Source organism: Notolepis coatsorum, assembly GCF_963971535.1.
Source record: "Notolepis coatsorum genome assembly, chromosome: 1".
NCBI lineage: Eukaryota > Metazoa > Chordata > Actinopteri > Aulopiformes > Paralepididae > Notolepis > Notolepis coatsorum.
Genome location: NC_140165.1, coordinates 296919018 through 296936455, shown reverse-complemented (window position 1 = coordinate 296936455; position 17438 = coordinate 296919018). Strand labels below are relative to the sequence as shown.

Genomic DNA, 17438 nt, shown 5'->3' with positions numbered 1-17438 from the left:
AACGTGATGTCATTGCTCTCCTCTTCTTCCTCGTGTGTGTGTTTGTGTGTGTGTGTGTGTGTGTGTGTGTGTGTGTGTGTGTGTGTGTGTGTGTGTGTGTGTGTGTGTGTGTGTGTGTGTGTGTGTGTGTGTGTGTGTGATATTTGCACTGTGCATGTGTATATAGACCTGCTGGTGGACATGCTTGGAGTGCTGGCCAGCTACAGCATCACGGTGAAGGAGCTGAAGCTGCTCTTCAGTACACTGCGGGGGGAAGGGGGCCTCTGGGTGAGTGACAGGTGCTCTTCAGTACACTGCGGGGGGAAGGGGTCTCTGGGTGAGTGACAGGAGCTCTTCAGTACACTGCGGGGGGAAGGGGGCCTCTGGGTGAGTGACAGGAGCTCTTCAGTACACTGCGGGGGGAAGGGTGCCTCTGGGTGAGTGACAGGAGATCTTCAGTACACTGGGAGGGGGGGGGGGGCCTCTGGGTGAGTGACAGGTGCTCTTCAGTACACTGCAGGGGGAAGGGGGCCTCTGGGTGAGTGACAGGAGATCTTCAGTACACTGCGGGGGGAAGGGTGCCTCTGGGTGAGTGACAGGAGATCTTCAGTACACTGGGAGGGGGGGAGGGGGCCTCTGGGTGAGTGACAGAAGCTCTTCAGTACACTGGGGGGGGAAGGGCGTCTCTGGGTGAGTGACAGGAGATCTTCAGTACACTGGGGGGGGGAAGGGGGCCTCTGGGTGAGTGACAGGTGCTCTTCAGTACACTGCAGGGGGGAAGGGGGTCTCTGGGTGATTGACAGGAGGCACCGGACCAGTTTTAATTGATTGTTATCCTTACCTGTCTTATTGTTGTGATTTGATATGCCTTTTTGCTTAACTCTGTGTACACTCGCCATGACTGTAAAAGAGGGAAACCTCAGTTGCCTGCCTTTTAAGTTTAAATAAAGGTTTGAAATACCTCTTAACCTGCGCCCCCAAAAGTGGCCATTTTAGTTTTCGTTTTTGAGGACTACATACTTTTTTTGCAAACCAAAATACTATACTTTATACTTATAGCACATGCATGAGCCTGGTCTCTTTGGTAAGATAACATTCTGAAGTGTATAATACAATAAAGAAAGATCACTTTTAGTGCTAATGAAATATAGTAACATAGGTCTGAACTTGATTTGTAGAAAAACTTGTTACTCAAGTTTTTCTGTAGTAGTTAGTATTCCAGAAGTAGTATTTCCCCAGAAATTCGTATGGCTCATTAGTTTTTCCCCTGATTCGTACATCCTCAGTTGGGGTATCATTGGAAAGCCACACTCATTGGCTACAACCCGTCCACAATAATTTTTGAGATCGCCAAATGATTGACGGAACTAGAGCTCCAAGAGTCGGGAATGGTATTTTGCACAATACCGTGTACTTTGCACAAGCCTCAAATATCGGCATGTAACTCGAGAACCGCTGAACGGATTTTGTCACCTGAAAGGGCTATCGACAGGCAACAAATGGGGCTTCAATTCGATATATATATTGTATTACAAAATATGCACACCCGAGCCACTAGTGGTTGCCAAAGTGCCGGTGGGAAGAATCTTCCTAAAAAGGACCCACATGTGGGCCCTTGCTTAAAATGAAATGAAATATAATGTTGCGGATAGGCCATGGGCCAAATAATGCATGTAACAAGTAAAATAACAGTGTGTTAGGTCTAATGTCAGTGAGGTTGCACCATGTTCGAGACACGTTTGTTTTTTAAAAAGATCCCCTCTCAAGTAGTTGAATTGCATCAGACTAGACCAAACAGAATAATTTATGCTTTTCTGGAACAAAAATAATGTTGTGGCTGGCTGAATCTGGCCCGCGGGCCCTACTTTGGGCAGCTCTGCCCCAGACAGCCATCCCACACTGATCTGATTGGGGACTTCTGATTGGGGAGTTCTGCTATTGACTTATTGCTCAGGGAGAAAACAACTGGCAGTGCAGTGTACAGCTCAGACATTTGTTATATTTTCCTGATGTTTTTTTTTTCTTATCTTAAAGGAACACACCAACATTTTGGGAAATGCGCTTAGCGTCTTCTCCAGATTCAGACAAGAAGATAGATACCAATTTCCTTTCTGTGCGTTCACTAGAAAGCTATCCAACTTGCTTCCACAAAATTAATGGACGAGGATCAGCTAGCTTGCTGCCGGATATCTTTCTACTGAACGCACAGAGAGGAAATTGGTATCTATTTTGTCTCTCGATAAGACGATAAGGGCATTTCCCATAATGCTGATGTGTTCCTTTAACAGTATTGACATCAGTCTTTCTATCTTCTGATCCTCCCACAGCCAAGGCATGCGGTCAAACTGTTGTCGGTGCTCAACCAGATGCCCCAGAGACACGGTCCAGATACCTTCTTCAACTTCCCTGGTCGCAGTGCAGCAGTAAGCCCTCACACAAGCAATTCAGAGCCTCCACAAGGGCGGTAGCACTCAACTCTGGGGCAGTTCTCTGACATCTTGGACACATTGTCCTGTCTATTTTGATGTGGACTTGTCTTGGTCTCGTTTGAAATCCAATACATTTTCCCATTGACCCATCAATCAAGTGTTTGGACGCGCCACTCCACATTATCCTCTTAAGCCAGAGCGGCCCAGCTTTATTTATTTATTTATTTCACGTCATAAATAGATCAATACAGTCCATATTAATTAATGTTGCGTTTATTCTTCAAATGTAGCCAAGAGTAAAGACCCTAACCCTATCAAAACAGCAGTCGAAGTGTATATGTTCAGCACTACGTTTGTTTACCAATGAAGTTTTAAGTATTATTAGTGAAATATGAGCTTGTAAAAATGTCTGCGCATTGCACCGAAAAACAGACGATTTAGACACAAGAAAAAGAAGCATTCATGAATTCTATATTCTATATTCTATATTCATATTTCAAATTACATGTGTCCGGATGGCAAAATTCAGTACTGTATCTACAAAAAATTCTGTAATAGCACCCTTAGCTGCGCGCAATTAGCGAGTGGTATCTGCTCTGTCTTTGCATGCTATTCACTAAAGATATTGCGAGGATGAGATACTAGGGCAAACACGCCCATAGGTGTGCAATTTGCTCCTGATTTGCTCCAGCACAGTTAGCTCGCGGAGTGCTGTTGGCAGATATCAGGAAGGGGAAGAAATAAACCCGAAATGAGGGAGAGGGAAGCTCTTAAATCCAATGGACATGGCGGATAGAATGTTATTGCTTCCATTGTTATGAATGAGAGAACCCACATTATCATATACTATATATATATATCATATAGTCCAGGGGTCATTGGGCATTGGGAACTTGTGTCCCACGACGACGAGATCTACCCCATGAATATTATTGCACGGATCGGAATACGGGCGCGCGCGTGGGAGTTTGTGCAAAATCACCCATATTTTTCCACGTGGCGGCACTTTGCTCTCATCTGCCGGCTCACACCAGATTACAATACACTGGTGAACAGCATGCAATGCCAGTCTTCCTACTAACAAAGAAACCAGATGTTGTCAGTGACAACATGGCAGTGCCATGGCAAAGTTGAATACAATATTTAAATAATAAATAAGATTGCATGGGATCTCTGGGTGGCTGGGGGAGGAAATGTCTAATGTATTTTGTGGTGTTTGTGATAATATAATTTGTTTTTATTTTTAGGTTCTCTATTTATAATTTTTGTTGTTCTACTGTCATTCTATTGTCATTATTGTTATTGTTATTATTATTGTCTGGTGTTGTTCTGTTTATTATTATTGTATTATGTGGTGTCATGTTTAGTTTTATACATGTGCTTAGTTTCCACCAAATCTCTCAAGACGTATAGACCGTGGATTTAACTGCGCGGTGCAATTAGCGCCGGCCTTTGTGAATTGGGAGTGTTTTTTTACGCGGCTCATTTGCATAAAAAGGGGCACATGTTCCGCCCATATTACTTCATTTAAATACACGCAAATAGCACCGATGCACCAAGACGCAATGCTGATGGAACACAGTTACCACCTCATTTCACCCATTGCGCTTCCTTTGTGAATAGGCATAGCGTCAGAAAAAGCTGCGCAATCCCTTTGTGAATTCGCCCCTTGATCTCAAGAAGGTGCTGAATGAGCTCAGTGGCTCAATGTTTCACTTTTGGTCAATGTTAGCTTGGTGTTATTCACCGTCAAAGATGGAAGAATAATAATAATTTATATTCTCCTTTGGTTCATTAGAATGTACTCAAGCATAGTAACAGACACAATATTTCTGACATGGGGAATACATTCCCTGAGGTCCATATATGTCCCTAGATACATGCAAATGGACCTTGTAGTGGAGCAATCAATTTACTTTGGTATGTACTTTTAGGCGAATTTTCTAAAAAAAAATTCAAGAATTTGTTACTCTTCTGAGTAGCTGTTGGCCACAGTAGTAGGCTACTAAGAACTAAATGCGTCTTCCAAACAATATTATTATGGAAAACATCCACAGTAGTACTCTTAGGGCCCTATATTTGTGAATCTGGGTGCAAGCGCAAACACAGGCATAAGCTGGTGCATGTGGGTCTGTCCAATACATTTTTGGTCATTTGAAGACCAGAGATGCACGTGCATCCGGACCATAGCACAGCATGGCACCGGGTTGGAGTAGGGGGAATACATTATTAGCTGGCTTCAATTATGGGCAATCACATCGACTCCTCTCATTCCCTTTTAATAACAACATGTGTCTGGCCAACCAAGGCACAAACAGATCCAATGGCAATGTGTGGATGTAGACAATTATATATTAGGCTATACCCCACTTCATCCAATTATGAATGAATGGATCATTTATTTCCTTGTAATACAAGAAATTATATTTTCTTGATGCATTGCATAGCCAACCTCTATTGCAATTCATCATTTTCATTCATTCAACTCAATCAGCGCCAGACCCGAGTATAGTCAGGTTTTCATCGTTATTTCTTTTATTAGCTATATCCATTAATTTTTCATCCATCCAGCCTGATATTATCATTGGGAATGGGTCTGAGCTCGCAAAGGGAAAATACCGCCACCTACGCCTTCCAGCCGGTATTGCACTCCATTAGAAACTATGTCGTTTCTTTTCTGGGCCGATCTGAGCCGTGCGGGCGGGGTTTAAATACTCCGGCAGGACGAACGTTTACAACGATACATCTGCGAGGCTGCCCCCCGCCCTTCATATGCAATGCCGGACAACGTGGGACGGACCTCCGCGAGCAGTATTTGGAATGGCGATCAGATAATTGGATTCTTTTTTTTGCATTACATCAGAGACAAGGTAAGAACACTATATATCAAATCTTGCATTGATCTGATATTTCTTTCTCCCTCGATCGAAGCTGTCTGTGTGGACTGTGTTGTGCTTTTTACCGTTGGTGGGGGGGGGGGGGCGAGCACCATGGGTGCATGAGGAAGGATAATAACGATAATCTAGCATTGATTTCAGGAAGATTCGATAATCAGGCGAAAAATTACAACGTGATAAATGGATTTCACTAAAGGGCTATTATCGCGTCTTTTCCTGGGATTACTAAGAATCACCCAAACTATACTCATATTCAAAACGGTATAAAACGAAAATGTACGGATGAAAAAACAATCAGTTTTTTGCATGTTGACCAGAAGCAACTCACTGACAATCGACGGTGTTATTAGACCCATAGCTATAATATAAGATATATTTTAAGCACTCGCAAGTTTTGCAGTCTCCCCATTGACTTACAGCGATGGCATTCTAGCCAGAAGGTAGACAGCGACCCCTGGCACTGAATGAGTTAAGACAAATCCATGACCTCCATGGATTAACCCAACAAAGACATTATAACAAATATTATAGGAGGCAGATAGATAATTGTTCCATGCTGTGTTGTTCCAAATGTGTCTCCTGTCACTCCTGTCACATACGCAAGAGAACGGCTGCTCAATTATATAAATACTTTACAGCCAGCACCAAGTATGTAGCTTATGGTCCATATCCGACGTTTGACAGTCCTCGGTCTTCCTCACAGTCAGTCCAGCATACCCCAGACTCAGGTGTGTAGATTAAAAATATATTTTGAATATGAATATGAGCAGTAACTGTGTGTGTGACTCTGAGGAGTGTCTTTCTTGAGGCATATCGTAGCTTAAGAGGACACCATGACCCTGTACTACTCTTTAGATTTCTACCCGGAGGCGAGGACTACAGTTCAGTCTCCTGTCACACTCCTGCATTGTTCTCATGGCTGCATTTGATAGGCGAACACCGCCCACTTTAAGAATTCTCATATTCTCTATGGCTGGTCCCAGGAGTTTGCTCGGAACAGGGTAAATCTGCATTAGCTTTGATGCCCCTAGCTCATGGAATGAACTCCCAACAGTCCTTAGAGAGTTTGAGATTATCCCCTCTGTTGCACAGTTTAAAACCTTGATCTCCAACCTTTGTCAATCAAGTTGTACATGTTTTAATTGATTGTTATCCCTACTTGTCGTATTGTTAGGATTTTATATTCCGTGTGAGTGTAAAAAGTACCCTGAAATTATACTTAAGTGAAAGTATGGGTACTGTCTCAAAATCGGACTCAAGTCAAAGTCAAAGTATCTGGTTAAAAACACACTTGAGTAAAAGTAAAAAAGTCCTACTTTTAAATGTACTTAAGTACTAAAAAGTAAACGTTTTTTTTTTTTAAAGGGATAGACCAGGGGTCTCAAACTCATTCCATCGTGGGCCAAGTTTTCATTTTAACTACACATTGCACCAGGTGAGTTAGTTGAAGAGGTGAGCCAATTAGTGAAATCATCAGCTGGTGTTTAGGCAATGAAGCATACACTCTGCCCACAATGGAATGTGTTCTGCGATAGACAATGCTGAAATGAAAGAACAGAGGACACTTTTTTGCATTCAAATTATTTAATGCACTTCTCCATTGAAGGTAAACTAACATGGAAGGCATTCACATCACAGCATGAATAATATCACAATATTAAAAACAGAATGGTGTATCCTGAATAATATCACAATATTAACCACAGTATACTGGATTATCCTGAATAATATAACAATATTAAAGACAGAATACTGGAGTACCCTGAATAATATCACAATATTAAAGACAGAATACTGGAGTACCCTGAATAATATCACAATATTAAAGACAGAATACTGGAGTTCCCTGAATAATATCACAATATTAACCACAGCATACTGGAGTATCCTGAATAATATCACAATATTAAAGACAGAATACTGGAGTACCCTGAATAATATCACAATATTAAAGACAGAATACTGGAGTACCCTGAATAATATCACAATATTAAAGACAGAATACTGGAGTACCCTGAATAATATCACAATATTAAAGACAGAATACTGGAGTACCCTGAATAATATCACAATATTAAAGACAGAATACTGGAGTATCCTGAATAATATCACAATATTAACCACAGCATAATGCAGATCTGACTGTCTATTTTTTTTTTCTTTTTTTTTTTCTTTTTTTATTATTGCAAAACAGAAATTATTAAAAGTCAGTACTCAACACACAATGCATAATGAAACTAACAGTAAAGGTGGCTAAAATTACATGCAAGTACAGAAACAAGACAAAAAAAAAGTCTATAATAATATTGTCTATTCTGCTGATAGCAGGTGTTTAATCAAAGATCCCCGCTTTCTAGTCTTGCACAAGGACCAATCAGCATGGGTATGGGCGGGTTCATTTTTCCATTGATGGTCTGATTTGATTGGCTGTTTACCTGCGGTCGCAGGATTAATAACGTTAACGTTAGTTCGGCCAGATAAACAATTCAAATATACGAATTAAAATTGTTGGACCTGTGAGATTTGTACTTTGTAGGTCTGAATTTTAAATGTAAGGAGTAAAAAGTATGTTTTTTTTCTCTGAAATGTAATGGAGTAAAAGTACAAAGTATACAAACCTAATAAAGTAAAGTAAAATCCCCCAAAACAGTACTTAAGTATTGTAACGAAGTACAATTACTCAAGTACTTTACACCCCTGATTTTATATGCCTTTTTCGCTTAACTCTGTATGTGCACTCAACGTGACTGTAAATGAAGGAAACCTCAGTTGCCTTTCGAGTTTAAATAAAGGTTTGAAATTAAATTATGTTCATCCTGTGCCCCAGGACAGTTCCGTCAGTATTTGTGAACATGCCCCACTCTCTCCTGAAGCTAGAAATCCTCAGAGAGCGAACCCTCCATTCGGTGATATCAGTAAGATCTGGGGCTGCTCCATAGACAATGAATGGGGCTCTGACTTTGTGAGGCCAGACAACGTTAGTAAAATTAAGTTTTAATTCTGGTTCTCACATAAACCTCATTTGGGCGTAAGAGCTCACAAACATTTTATCATTTTATGGCCTCACAAAAGCCCATTCCTTATAATAGGGGAGCCCCCGATTTGATATCCCAGTTACATCACCGATTGGAGGGTTCTCTCTCTGAATTATAGCTAAAGGAGAGAGTGGTGCGTGTTCACAAATACTGACTGCACTGTCCTGGGGCACAGGAAGAACATGTGAATTCTTCAAATCGGTGGTATTCCCCTTTAAGTTGAATCCCCGTCATCACAATGTTTTCCGAGCGTTATTATGCGTATCGACCGGTTTTGATCCACACATTAATTCAATAACCACAAGTGCAAAAACTTGAATAGCTTGTTGTTATTAACTGATTAACGGGCTCCATTCAGCAGAGTGCCAGCGTCTGCTCTTAGAAGTTGTCTGAGCAGGTGGAGGCGTGCTTTTAGGCCAAAATGGATACCAACATTGTCCTGTGCCAGGGCGGCTGTATTGACAGGTCCCCAGCTGCACCAGCCCACCCAATCTCAGCGCAAGCTGGTTCCCTTCAAGCTACGAAAGTACCAAACAGGCGCAGGCGAAAAGGATTTGCCTCGAGCCCAACGAAATTGCCAATCAGCTTGCGCCTGCACCCCCCAGCCGGCCTTGCACTAGCACGGAAATAGAACCATTATGTTCACTTAGAAGGAAAACAAAAAAAAAACTACTTTTACCACCCCACTGTAATTTGCAAGCACTACTAACCTTCATGAGATCATTAGCAAGTTTTAAATGGTCAGTGTTTTAATCTATCACTCTGCACTACAGTAGGTCAATGTAATTTCCATAATGAGTCATTTCCGCCCTACTTGCTGCTGAGTAGCGTATTTTGTGTGGTTAATGTACAGAAGACGTTGCAGGCTGGATAATCATTCTCAGTAGCAGGAGACCCGAGTAGAAAACAGAAGGCTACATTCTCTATCAGCCCGGCTCTGTCAGCACAATCTTAGGGGATTGAACATGAGGTCCTATTTACTGCAGAACATTGCCATGAAACTAAGCTAAACAAATGATCAGTGTGGTAAAGTAATGCATTTGAAAGGCAAAATCCAAGTCGTTCTTGCCTTGATACAAAAATCAAGAAAGCCTTTATTTTTTCACAATCGTAGTAATCAGTTATTTTAACCACTGCTGTTGGCTTCCAGTGTATCTGAAGATGTGTCTTAAACACCACTTAAACTGAAGAGAGTCTGTTTGACTGAAATGTCACTCTGACATCTTACTCATTGTTAATGATGAATAGGCTTCACTTTAGATTAGGGCACACAATAGCATCTGCAAATGATTTATAGATGTTTTATGAATGTCTTAACAAATCATGAAGAACGACTCATTCTCTGAGAAGTGAATTGAAGTGAAGTTGAAGTGGCTAATCCTTCATAAATTTCCATTTAGCCACTGGAGTTAGTTGCAGATTTGGCCGACGCGCATTCATCATAAAGCACTCAGAGAGGATGTAAGTAGATTGACATTTATTAAACATAAACTCCGGTTGACTTTGCTAAACTAAATAAAATAATATCGAACAGGATCTTGACAAAGTAAATGATATAATTGGTCTGGCTTGATGCGGTCGAAAAACTATTGCACACCAAACGCCGCTGTCTAACTCAGCTGTCAGACAGTTCATTCACTAATTTGAAGACTCCCAAGGGGGGGGTGCATCTATGAGTGAATCTATGCCACGCCCCCACAGTCATCAACAGATAAGTGTCCAGGTAATATCTATTTCAAGATTAATTTAAATCATACAGGTAAATACAATTTCATATAAATTATTAATATAATCCATAAATCAAAATATATATTATGTTACATGTTTCCCATTAAACTCAAATTGGGTCAATATGGCTCCAACAGAAGTGTTGCCACTGTGATGTGCTTAACACACTATCCTAGTAGAGTAACTTTCCAGGGCTAAATGGTAAATGGTCTGCATTTATATAGAGCTTTTATCCAAAGCACTTTACAACCTATGCCTCACATTCACCCATTCACTCACACATTCACTCCACCAATGGCGGAGGCAACCGTGCAAGGTGCCGACCTGCTCATCGAGAGCAATTAGTGTCTTGCTCAAGGACACTTCGACACGCTGCTAACTGGGAACGTTCTGATTACCAGACGACCAGATGACTGCTCTACCTCCTAAGCTACTGTCGCCTCCACCTAAACATCTTTTCTGGGTAAAACGACATGTTAGATGTTGGCGTGACATTTTAGCCAGATGCAGTGACCTTCGTGGGTTTATATGGTGTTTAAGACCACATTTTCAGATGAAGCAGAAGCCTATGGCAGCAATGAATTAGCTAAATAAATACTTTCACGTTATCAAATTATAATTATACCGTAACAGTAAAACATTGTGGGAAAAAGAAGGCCGTCTTTGATTTTTATATCAAGGTAAGAATGACTTTGAACTCTCATGTCAAAAAGATCCTTTAAAAGACCTTTAAGCAGCATGGAAAAGGCGGTTTGGCCTTGCAAAATAAACTCTACTATTTATTTAAAACAATGGAACTAGTGCTTCATTAGTTGTTATTCAATGTCCTTTGTGAATGCTCTTGCTCAAGATGTCTAGATGTCTACTGTTTGCCTTTTCTCTGCTCGTTTTTCAGTAGAGTTTGTTCACTCTGTTCACCTCTGACACGTTTAAAAATAAATAACACTAATAATAAATGTTTCTCCCTATCCGCAGGCCATTGCTTTACCTCCTATTGCTAAGTGGCCTTATCAGAATGGATTCACTCTCAACACCTGGTTTAGGATGGACCCCTTGAATAATATCAACGTGGACAAGGATAAACCATATCTTTACTGGTGAGTAAAACCCAAATGTGTCCCTGATTCAGCGTTTCTCACATTGTGTTCAAGGCCTATCCGTGGCGACATCTGATGTAAAGGACCCTGTTTGCGTGGGGTGTACCTGCATTAGAGAGTGTGTTCCTAAACCGGAGGGGCACACAGCTGCCACCTGTTGTATTGACAAAGCAATATTCGGTCTGACTCCCCGTGAGCTACAGTGATATTGTCTCTTAATCTAAACAGATTATGACGGCGACTTGTTTTTTCAAGGTCAAACTGTTTTACACACACACACACGCACGCACACACACACACGCGCACGCACGCACGCACACACACACACACACTGGCGACTTCCAACACTTATGTAACACGTTCTGTTAAATGCCCTCATACTGAAAGCATACTGAATTATAACAGGGGAAAGGGGAATTAGGGTAGATTACTGAGATTAAAACCAGCGGAGGTTTGGACTACGGACGGCTGGGAGCGGCTGGAACTCGTGAGGTGGTGCTCTGCAGGGGCGGGGGGGGGGCTGGAAATAAGTATTCATTTCGTTTTGAATGTCTGCCACACAAAGGACCCACACTCAGGCTCTTGTGGAGGCTTGTGGGTAATTAGTGCTCAGATCAATAGCCCAGGAGTGCAGCGTTTATTGACTACTGTTCAAGCTATCAGCAGGAGGACCCTCAGGAGAGTCATATAGAATGGAATGAGAGGTGGGAAAGAGGAGGAGATGGAGTGGGCTTGATGGCCGAGGGAAATAACACTCATCAACCCGTTCAAAATAACAAGTTATTGCTTATTGTTCATCATTCACTTGATGTCGTCGCTTTTTCTGGAGAGGACTGGATGGATGAAGAAATTAACTAGCTGCTGTCTCGTTGTTTCTATAGACCCTTTCAGAAGGATTCTGTTGCTATAGGAAACGGCTCGGGCCCCAGTGTATTCCCTGTCACCTGTTGCCTTAGCAAACGCTGCAACAGGACATACACTTAGACAATTTAGAATGTAGTCATTTAGAATATTGTATAGCAGCGAACCGATGTGTTACTTGTATTAATGTGCCTAATTTCCACTTCCGTCCTTACGGTGTCAGGGTTCCAGAACAGGCTAGCTGTGTTATGCTAATCCTGAGGCGGGGCCTAAAGAAATGGTGATTACATGATGAAAAGCAGAATATATTCCAGTTTAGATGATCACATGATGAAAAGCAGAATATATTCCAGTTTAGATGATCACATGATGAATAGCAGAATATATTCCAGTTTAGATGATCACATGATGAAAAGCAGAATATATTCCAGTTTAGATGATCACATGATGAAAAGCAGAATATATTCCAGTTTAGATGATCACATGATGAATGGCAGAATATATTCCAGTTTAGATGATCACATGATGAATAGCAGAATATATTCCAGTTTAGATGATCACATGATGAATAGCAGAATATATTCCAGTTTAGATGATTACATGATTATTAGTGGCAGAATATATTCCAGTTTAGATGATTACATGATTAGTGGCAGAATATATTCCAGTTTAGATGATTACATGATTAGTGGCAGAATATATTCCAGTTTAGATGATTACATGATTAGTGGCAGAATATATTCCAGTTTAGATGATCGCATGTGATGATGAAAAGCAGAATATAATTATTCCAGTTTAGATGATCACATGATGAAACGCAGAATAGCAGTACATACAGTATACTCTGTATATAGACGCGGTTCACACACTGTAATATTCAAACTTTTCCAGTTTCAACTGATAATGCAATCACGGTCTCCATGTATAGTCAGTTTGTTTCTTTTCATTTGTTCGTTCGTACTTTCCCTTTCTTTCTATCTCTCTCTTTCTTTCTATCTCTCTCTCTCCTCTTTCTTTCTCTCTCTTTCCTTTTCTATCTTTCTCTTTTTCTCTTTCCCTTTCTTTCTACAGTATCTCTCTTCCTTTCTCTCTCTCTCTCTCTCTCTCTCTCTCTCTCTCTCTCTCTCTCTCTCTCTCTCTCTCTCTCTCTCTCTCTCTCTCTCTCTCTCTCTCTCTCTCTCTCTCTCTCTCTCTCTCTCCTGAAGCAGAGTGGGTATAGTCAGCAGCAGGCAGGTCCTATCTCTCTTCCTGAAGCAGAGAGTGGGTATATAGTCAGCAGCAGGCAGGTCCTATCTCTCTTCCTGAAGCAGAGAGTGGGTATATAGTCAGCAGCAGGCAGGTCCTATCTCTCTTTCTGAAGCAGAGAGTGGGTATAGTCAGCAGCAGGCAGGTCCTATCTCTCTTCCTGAAGCAGAGTGGGTATAGTCAGCAGCAGGCAGGTCCTATCTCTCTTCCTGAAGCAGAGAGTGGGTATATAGTCAGCAGCAGGCAGGTCCCCTGCCTCCGCAGCAGTCTGGCTTCACAGTGGTAATCGTCTCTGGGACTCCGTATCTCCCCCTCGCCCTGCATGGATCCACAGCAGAAGAATCACATAATCTCTCTTTATCAGCCTGGCCAAAGAAACCAGTGTTTGTTTCAGCTCATCCCAGTAGGGAGGGGTGGCCTTTGAAGAGGGTGGAGAGCTGTACGAGAGAGAGAGCCTGTTGTCCACCCAAGCAGAGAGAGCTATGGTGTGGATGGTACCTCTGGCTGTGTGTGATTCATATCTTTTGTGTGTCTGTGCGTGTGTGTGTTCATCTCGTTTGTGTTTGCGTGTGTGTCCATATCATTTGTGGTTGTGTGTGTGTTTGTTTATGTATGTATGTGTGTGTGTGTGTGTGTGTGTGTGTGTGTGTAGATATTCATATTGTTTGTGTTTGCATACATGTGTGTTCATATCGTTTGTGTGTCTGTGCATGTTTGTTCACCATTTTGTGTGTGCGTCTCTCTGAATGTGTGTGTGTGTTCAACTTCATATTGTGTGTGTGTGTCGTGCGTGCGTGCGTGCGTGTGTGTGCGTGTGTGTGTGTATGCATGCATCTGCAATGTACCCAGTGGAAGTCGGTTGTGTGTTAATGGGAGGCACTTCTCCTGTGCAGAGAGAAGGAGAGCTTACATCGGGGGCGACAAGAGGACGTGTGTAGGGAACATAGTTCAGTACATGCCAGCAGAGTGGATGGTCAGTCCATTAAGTACATGTCACTCACTCCTAAGTGGCTACTTCCAAGACTGCAGAAATTACACAAGATTATACCGCAGCCTTATCCGCTCTGATTTCCCTCTATTATGCCATTCAGTGCCTGTCTTAACACTTGCATTCGATTCGATTCGATTTGATTCAATTCAATTAAAATGTATTGTCATTATACAGCACAAGTATAGTACAACGAAAATAAGTTCTTCTGACAGTGATGTACACAATTCAGATGCCTTTGACAGTGTTAAAAAGAATGTTGCACTAAAGTAAACATTTTGAAATACACTGATGATTGCTTTTTGTGTTTGCTCTATGTATCGGTCCTCTCAGTATTCATATTAGTGTAGTTGTATTTTTGATAATGTAGGCCTAAGTCACACTAGCATTCTAGTGGCAATGCTGGCGACTACCAGTGACAGAATTGTACATTTGTTAATAACTGGGATGGGATATATAATAATGTTTATGACTGCATAGGATAAATATGTTTAATGTAGTCTATAAATGGTAGATACAATACCTTATCCTACCGGTCACAATTGTGACAGATGCTTTGGATATTTTCACGTCTGGGAAAAGTATATGTCACTCACTCCAAGACTGCAGAAACACTATAAATAAACACTATTATTTATTTGTTCCTTGTTGTCGAAGCACAGGGCACTCTGTGTCAAATCCAAAGTGCTCTTTGTCTGTCACTTCATGAGTATGTGTGAGAACTACACAAACTTAGTAAAGGAATTCTCCTGAAAAGGTGAATAGGAACACAAGACAACAGCTAGTTGGTTTCTTCATCTACCCAGTTTGCCAAGGGGTAGGGGGGGGGGGGGGGGAATATCCCAGAGGCACTTAAAAACATGTTAACATTTTAAGTGCTGAAGGTCCTAGCCAATGGATGTCACTCATGAGTGCTTTCTGCTCACATACTTTTAGAAAGTATACTAGATCTAGCTTGAATTAGATTTAGTCTGTCGAGTTTGCACTCATGATGTTTATGAATTTTCCATCTGCAGCTTTCGCACCAGCAAGGGGATTGGCTACTCTGCACATTTTGTTGGTAACTGTTTGATCGTGACATCGCTGAAGTCGAAAGGAAAAGGGTTCCAGCATTGTGTGAAATATGACTTCCAGCCCAGGAAGGTAAGTGCAGCTTTGATTTCCAGTACCAGAGTAATGAGTACAGGTCACACTATTTCTATTATTATCTTTGCTGCCTGCACCTCCCATCCCCCTTCTCCCACGCTGCTATAACTGGTAAATGGCTGCATTTATATAGCGCATTTATATACTGTAGGTCTTTTATCCAAAGTGTCGTTGTTCCAACGTGGCTGCCTGCAACCATTGATGCAGCCACTTTTGGGGGGAACAAATTAGGAATTTCGGAACAACTAGAAAGGTGCGCTCAGTAGAGCGCAAATCTCCACCAGGTGGTAGCCAAACATTTCTTAACCCCTTAAATTTACCCCACATTTTGCATAAAACGCTAAGTAATTTGCGATTTATTATACTTATACGTATAGCACATGCATGAGTGTGGTCTCTTTTGAAAGGTAACATTCTGAATTTTCACTTTAAGTGCTAATGTAATAGAGAAAAAGAGGTTTGAACACACTAAAATAAAATATTTGCTCCTTACTTTTGTGTTGACTTGTTGCCAGATTCCTGTTTTTGGGTTCCAGCTGAGAGGTAGGAGCTGTAAAACATAGCGGTTCCATAGCCTGAAGTCTTATGTAGTACAGGTCCAAAGTTTATAAAAATCCCACGGAAAATGAGTGTTTAACAAAGGTTTTTGTAATGTGTGTACCGCAATAATTCAGCATGATTATCCAAAATGGCCGTCCACTTCCATTCATTCAGACACGCGAGTCAACACAAAGAACTTGTTCTGCCCCCTCCTCATTGCAATCAGCGCTCGTTCGGAGCAGACGCTCCTTGGCTACAACGGTGGTCAATAATTTTCCACACGCAATAGGTTGAGTGTGGTGACAATCGAAAGGCGGCAAATTGAACTTTCCAACAATGTATTGGATAATCGGCGAAAAATGTAGCCCGGAACCGACAGACGAGAGCAAAGTGCCGCGACATGCACACGTCCAGCACACGGGCGTGACGTACCGTATACGGTACGCGGAGCGTTAAGAGGTTAACAAATACAGACTATTACACTATTAGACACTATTACACTATTAGACACTATTACACTAGCACACTATTGCACGCCATTACACTATTACACTATTGCACACTATTACAAAATTACACATTACACACTATTACACTGTTACACGATCACACAATTACAGTATTACACTATTACACACTATCACATGGTAAGGTAATTATATTTGTCAAGTTTGTGGAAATCAGATCAGGAGATTTTAGTAGTGAACATGTGGCCTGATGGTGGCACTAGAGGTCATGGGGTCACCAACATCAATAGGATTCTTCCACTTGGGATCATGAATGGCACATTTTAAAATATTAGGATGAAAGCTGTTGAGAGCAGTGGCGTCGCGTGGGTAAAATAACAGAGGATGCCAAATTTGTTTTTATTAAATTATTTTTTATTAAAAAAGTTTATTAATATTTTTTTAATTTAATTTTTTTTTACCCTTGTGCCTCCCTAGAACTGGTGCTTAAGAGGTGAAAGTATGGATCAAGTTGAAAGTCCTATAATTTTAACTGTTTACTATTAAAAAAAAAAGTCCCACAATTAACATTAAAAGCCTAATCTCAAGATATCTGTAACAAATTACAAATATTTCCAAATTTTAACCACTTATATTCGTGTTTGTTTGATTCTAAGTCCGTTTTTATTGAAAAAAAAAAACAGAGAAACGGCCATATTCATCATATATCTATACATTTTAGACACCATATTACAGCGTGTGAAAACTGGACAAAATCCCTGTGAATAAGAATCTGCCATTATAAAAAAGAAAGGTTGACTATTTCGGTCAGAAATAGCGGTCAGAAATAGCAGAGAGGCTAACGTTAGTAAGCACCGGTTATTACTAATCTATTACTAAAAGGTATGTATTGTTTTATAGTGCATGTCTGGTGTAATTATTCTGTTTATTTATCGATATATGATGTGAAAATTAGGGAGGAGATATTTTTTTATTTATTTTTTTTAGACTATTGCATTTTTATTGCGGTTTTATTGCGGTTTTATT

At 41.0% G+C, this 17438-nt stretch overlaps 1 protein-coding gene across 1 annotated transcript in view; it reads left to right on the top strand.

The window, feature by feature from the left end:
- LOC311225271 (neurobeachin-like) overlaps positions 1-17438 on the top strand; it is a gene marked incomplete at its 5' end in the record, with an annotated part of 544672 nt that overhangs the window by 200964 nt on the left and 326270 nt on the right. The window contains 4 exon segments of the mRNA XM_084310493.1: positions 167-267; positions 2307-2402; positions 11044-11165; positions 15276-15402. Of these exon segments, the coding sequence (XP_084166619.1) occupies positions 167-267; positions 2307-2402; positions 11044-11165; positions 15276-15402 (446 nt within the window).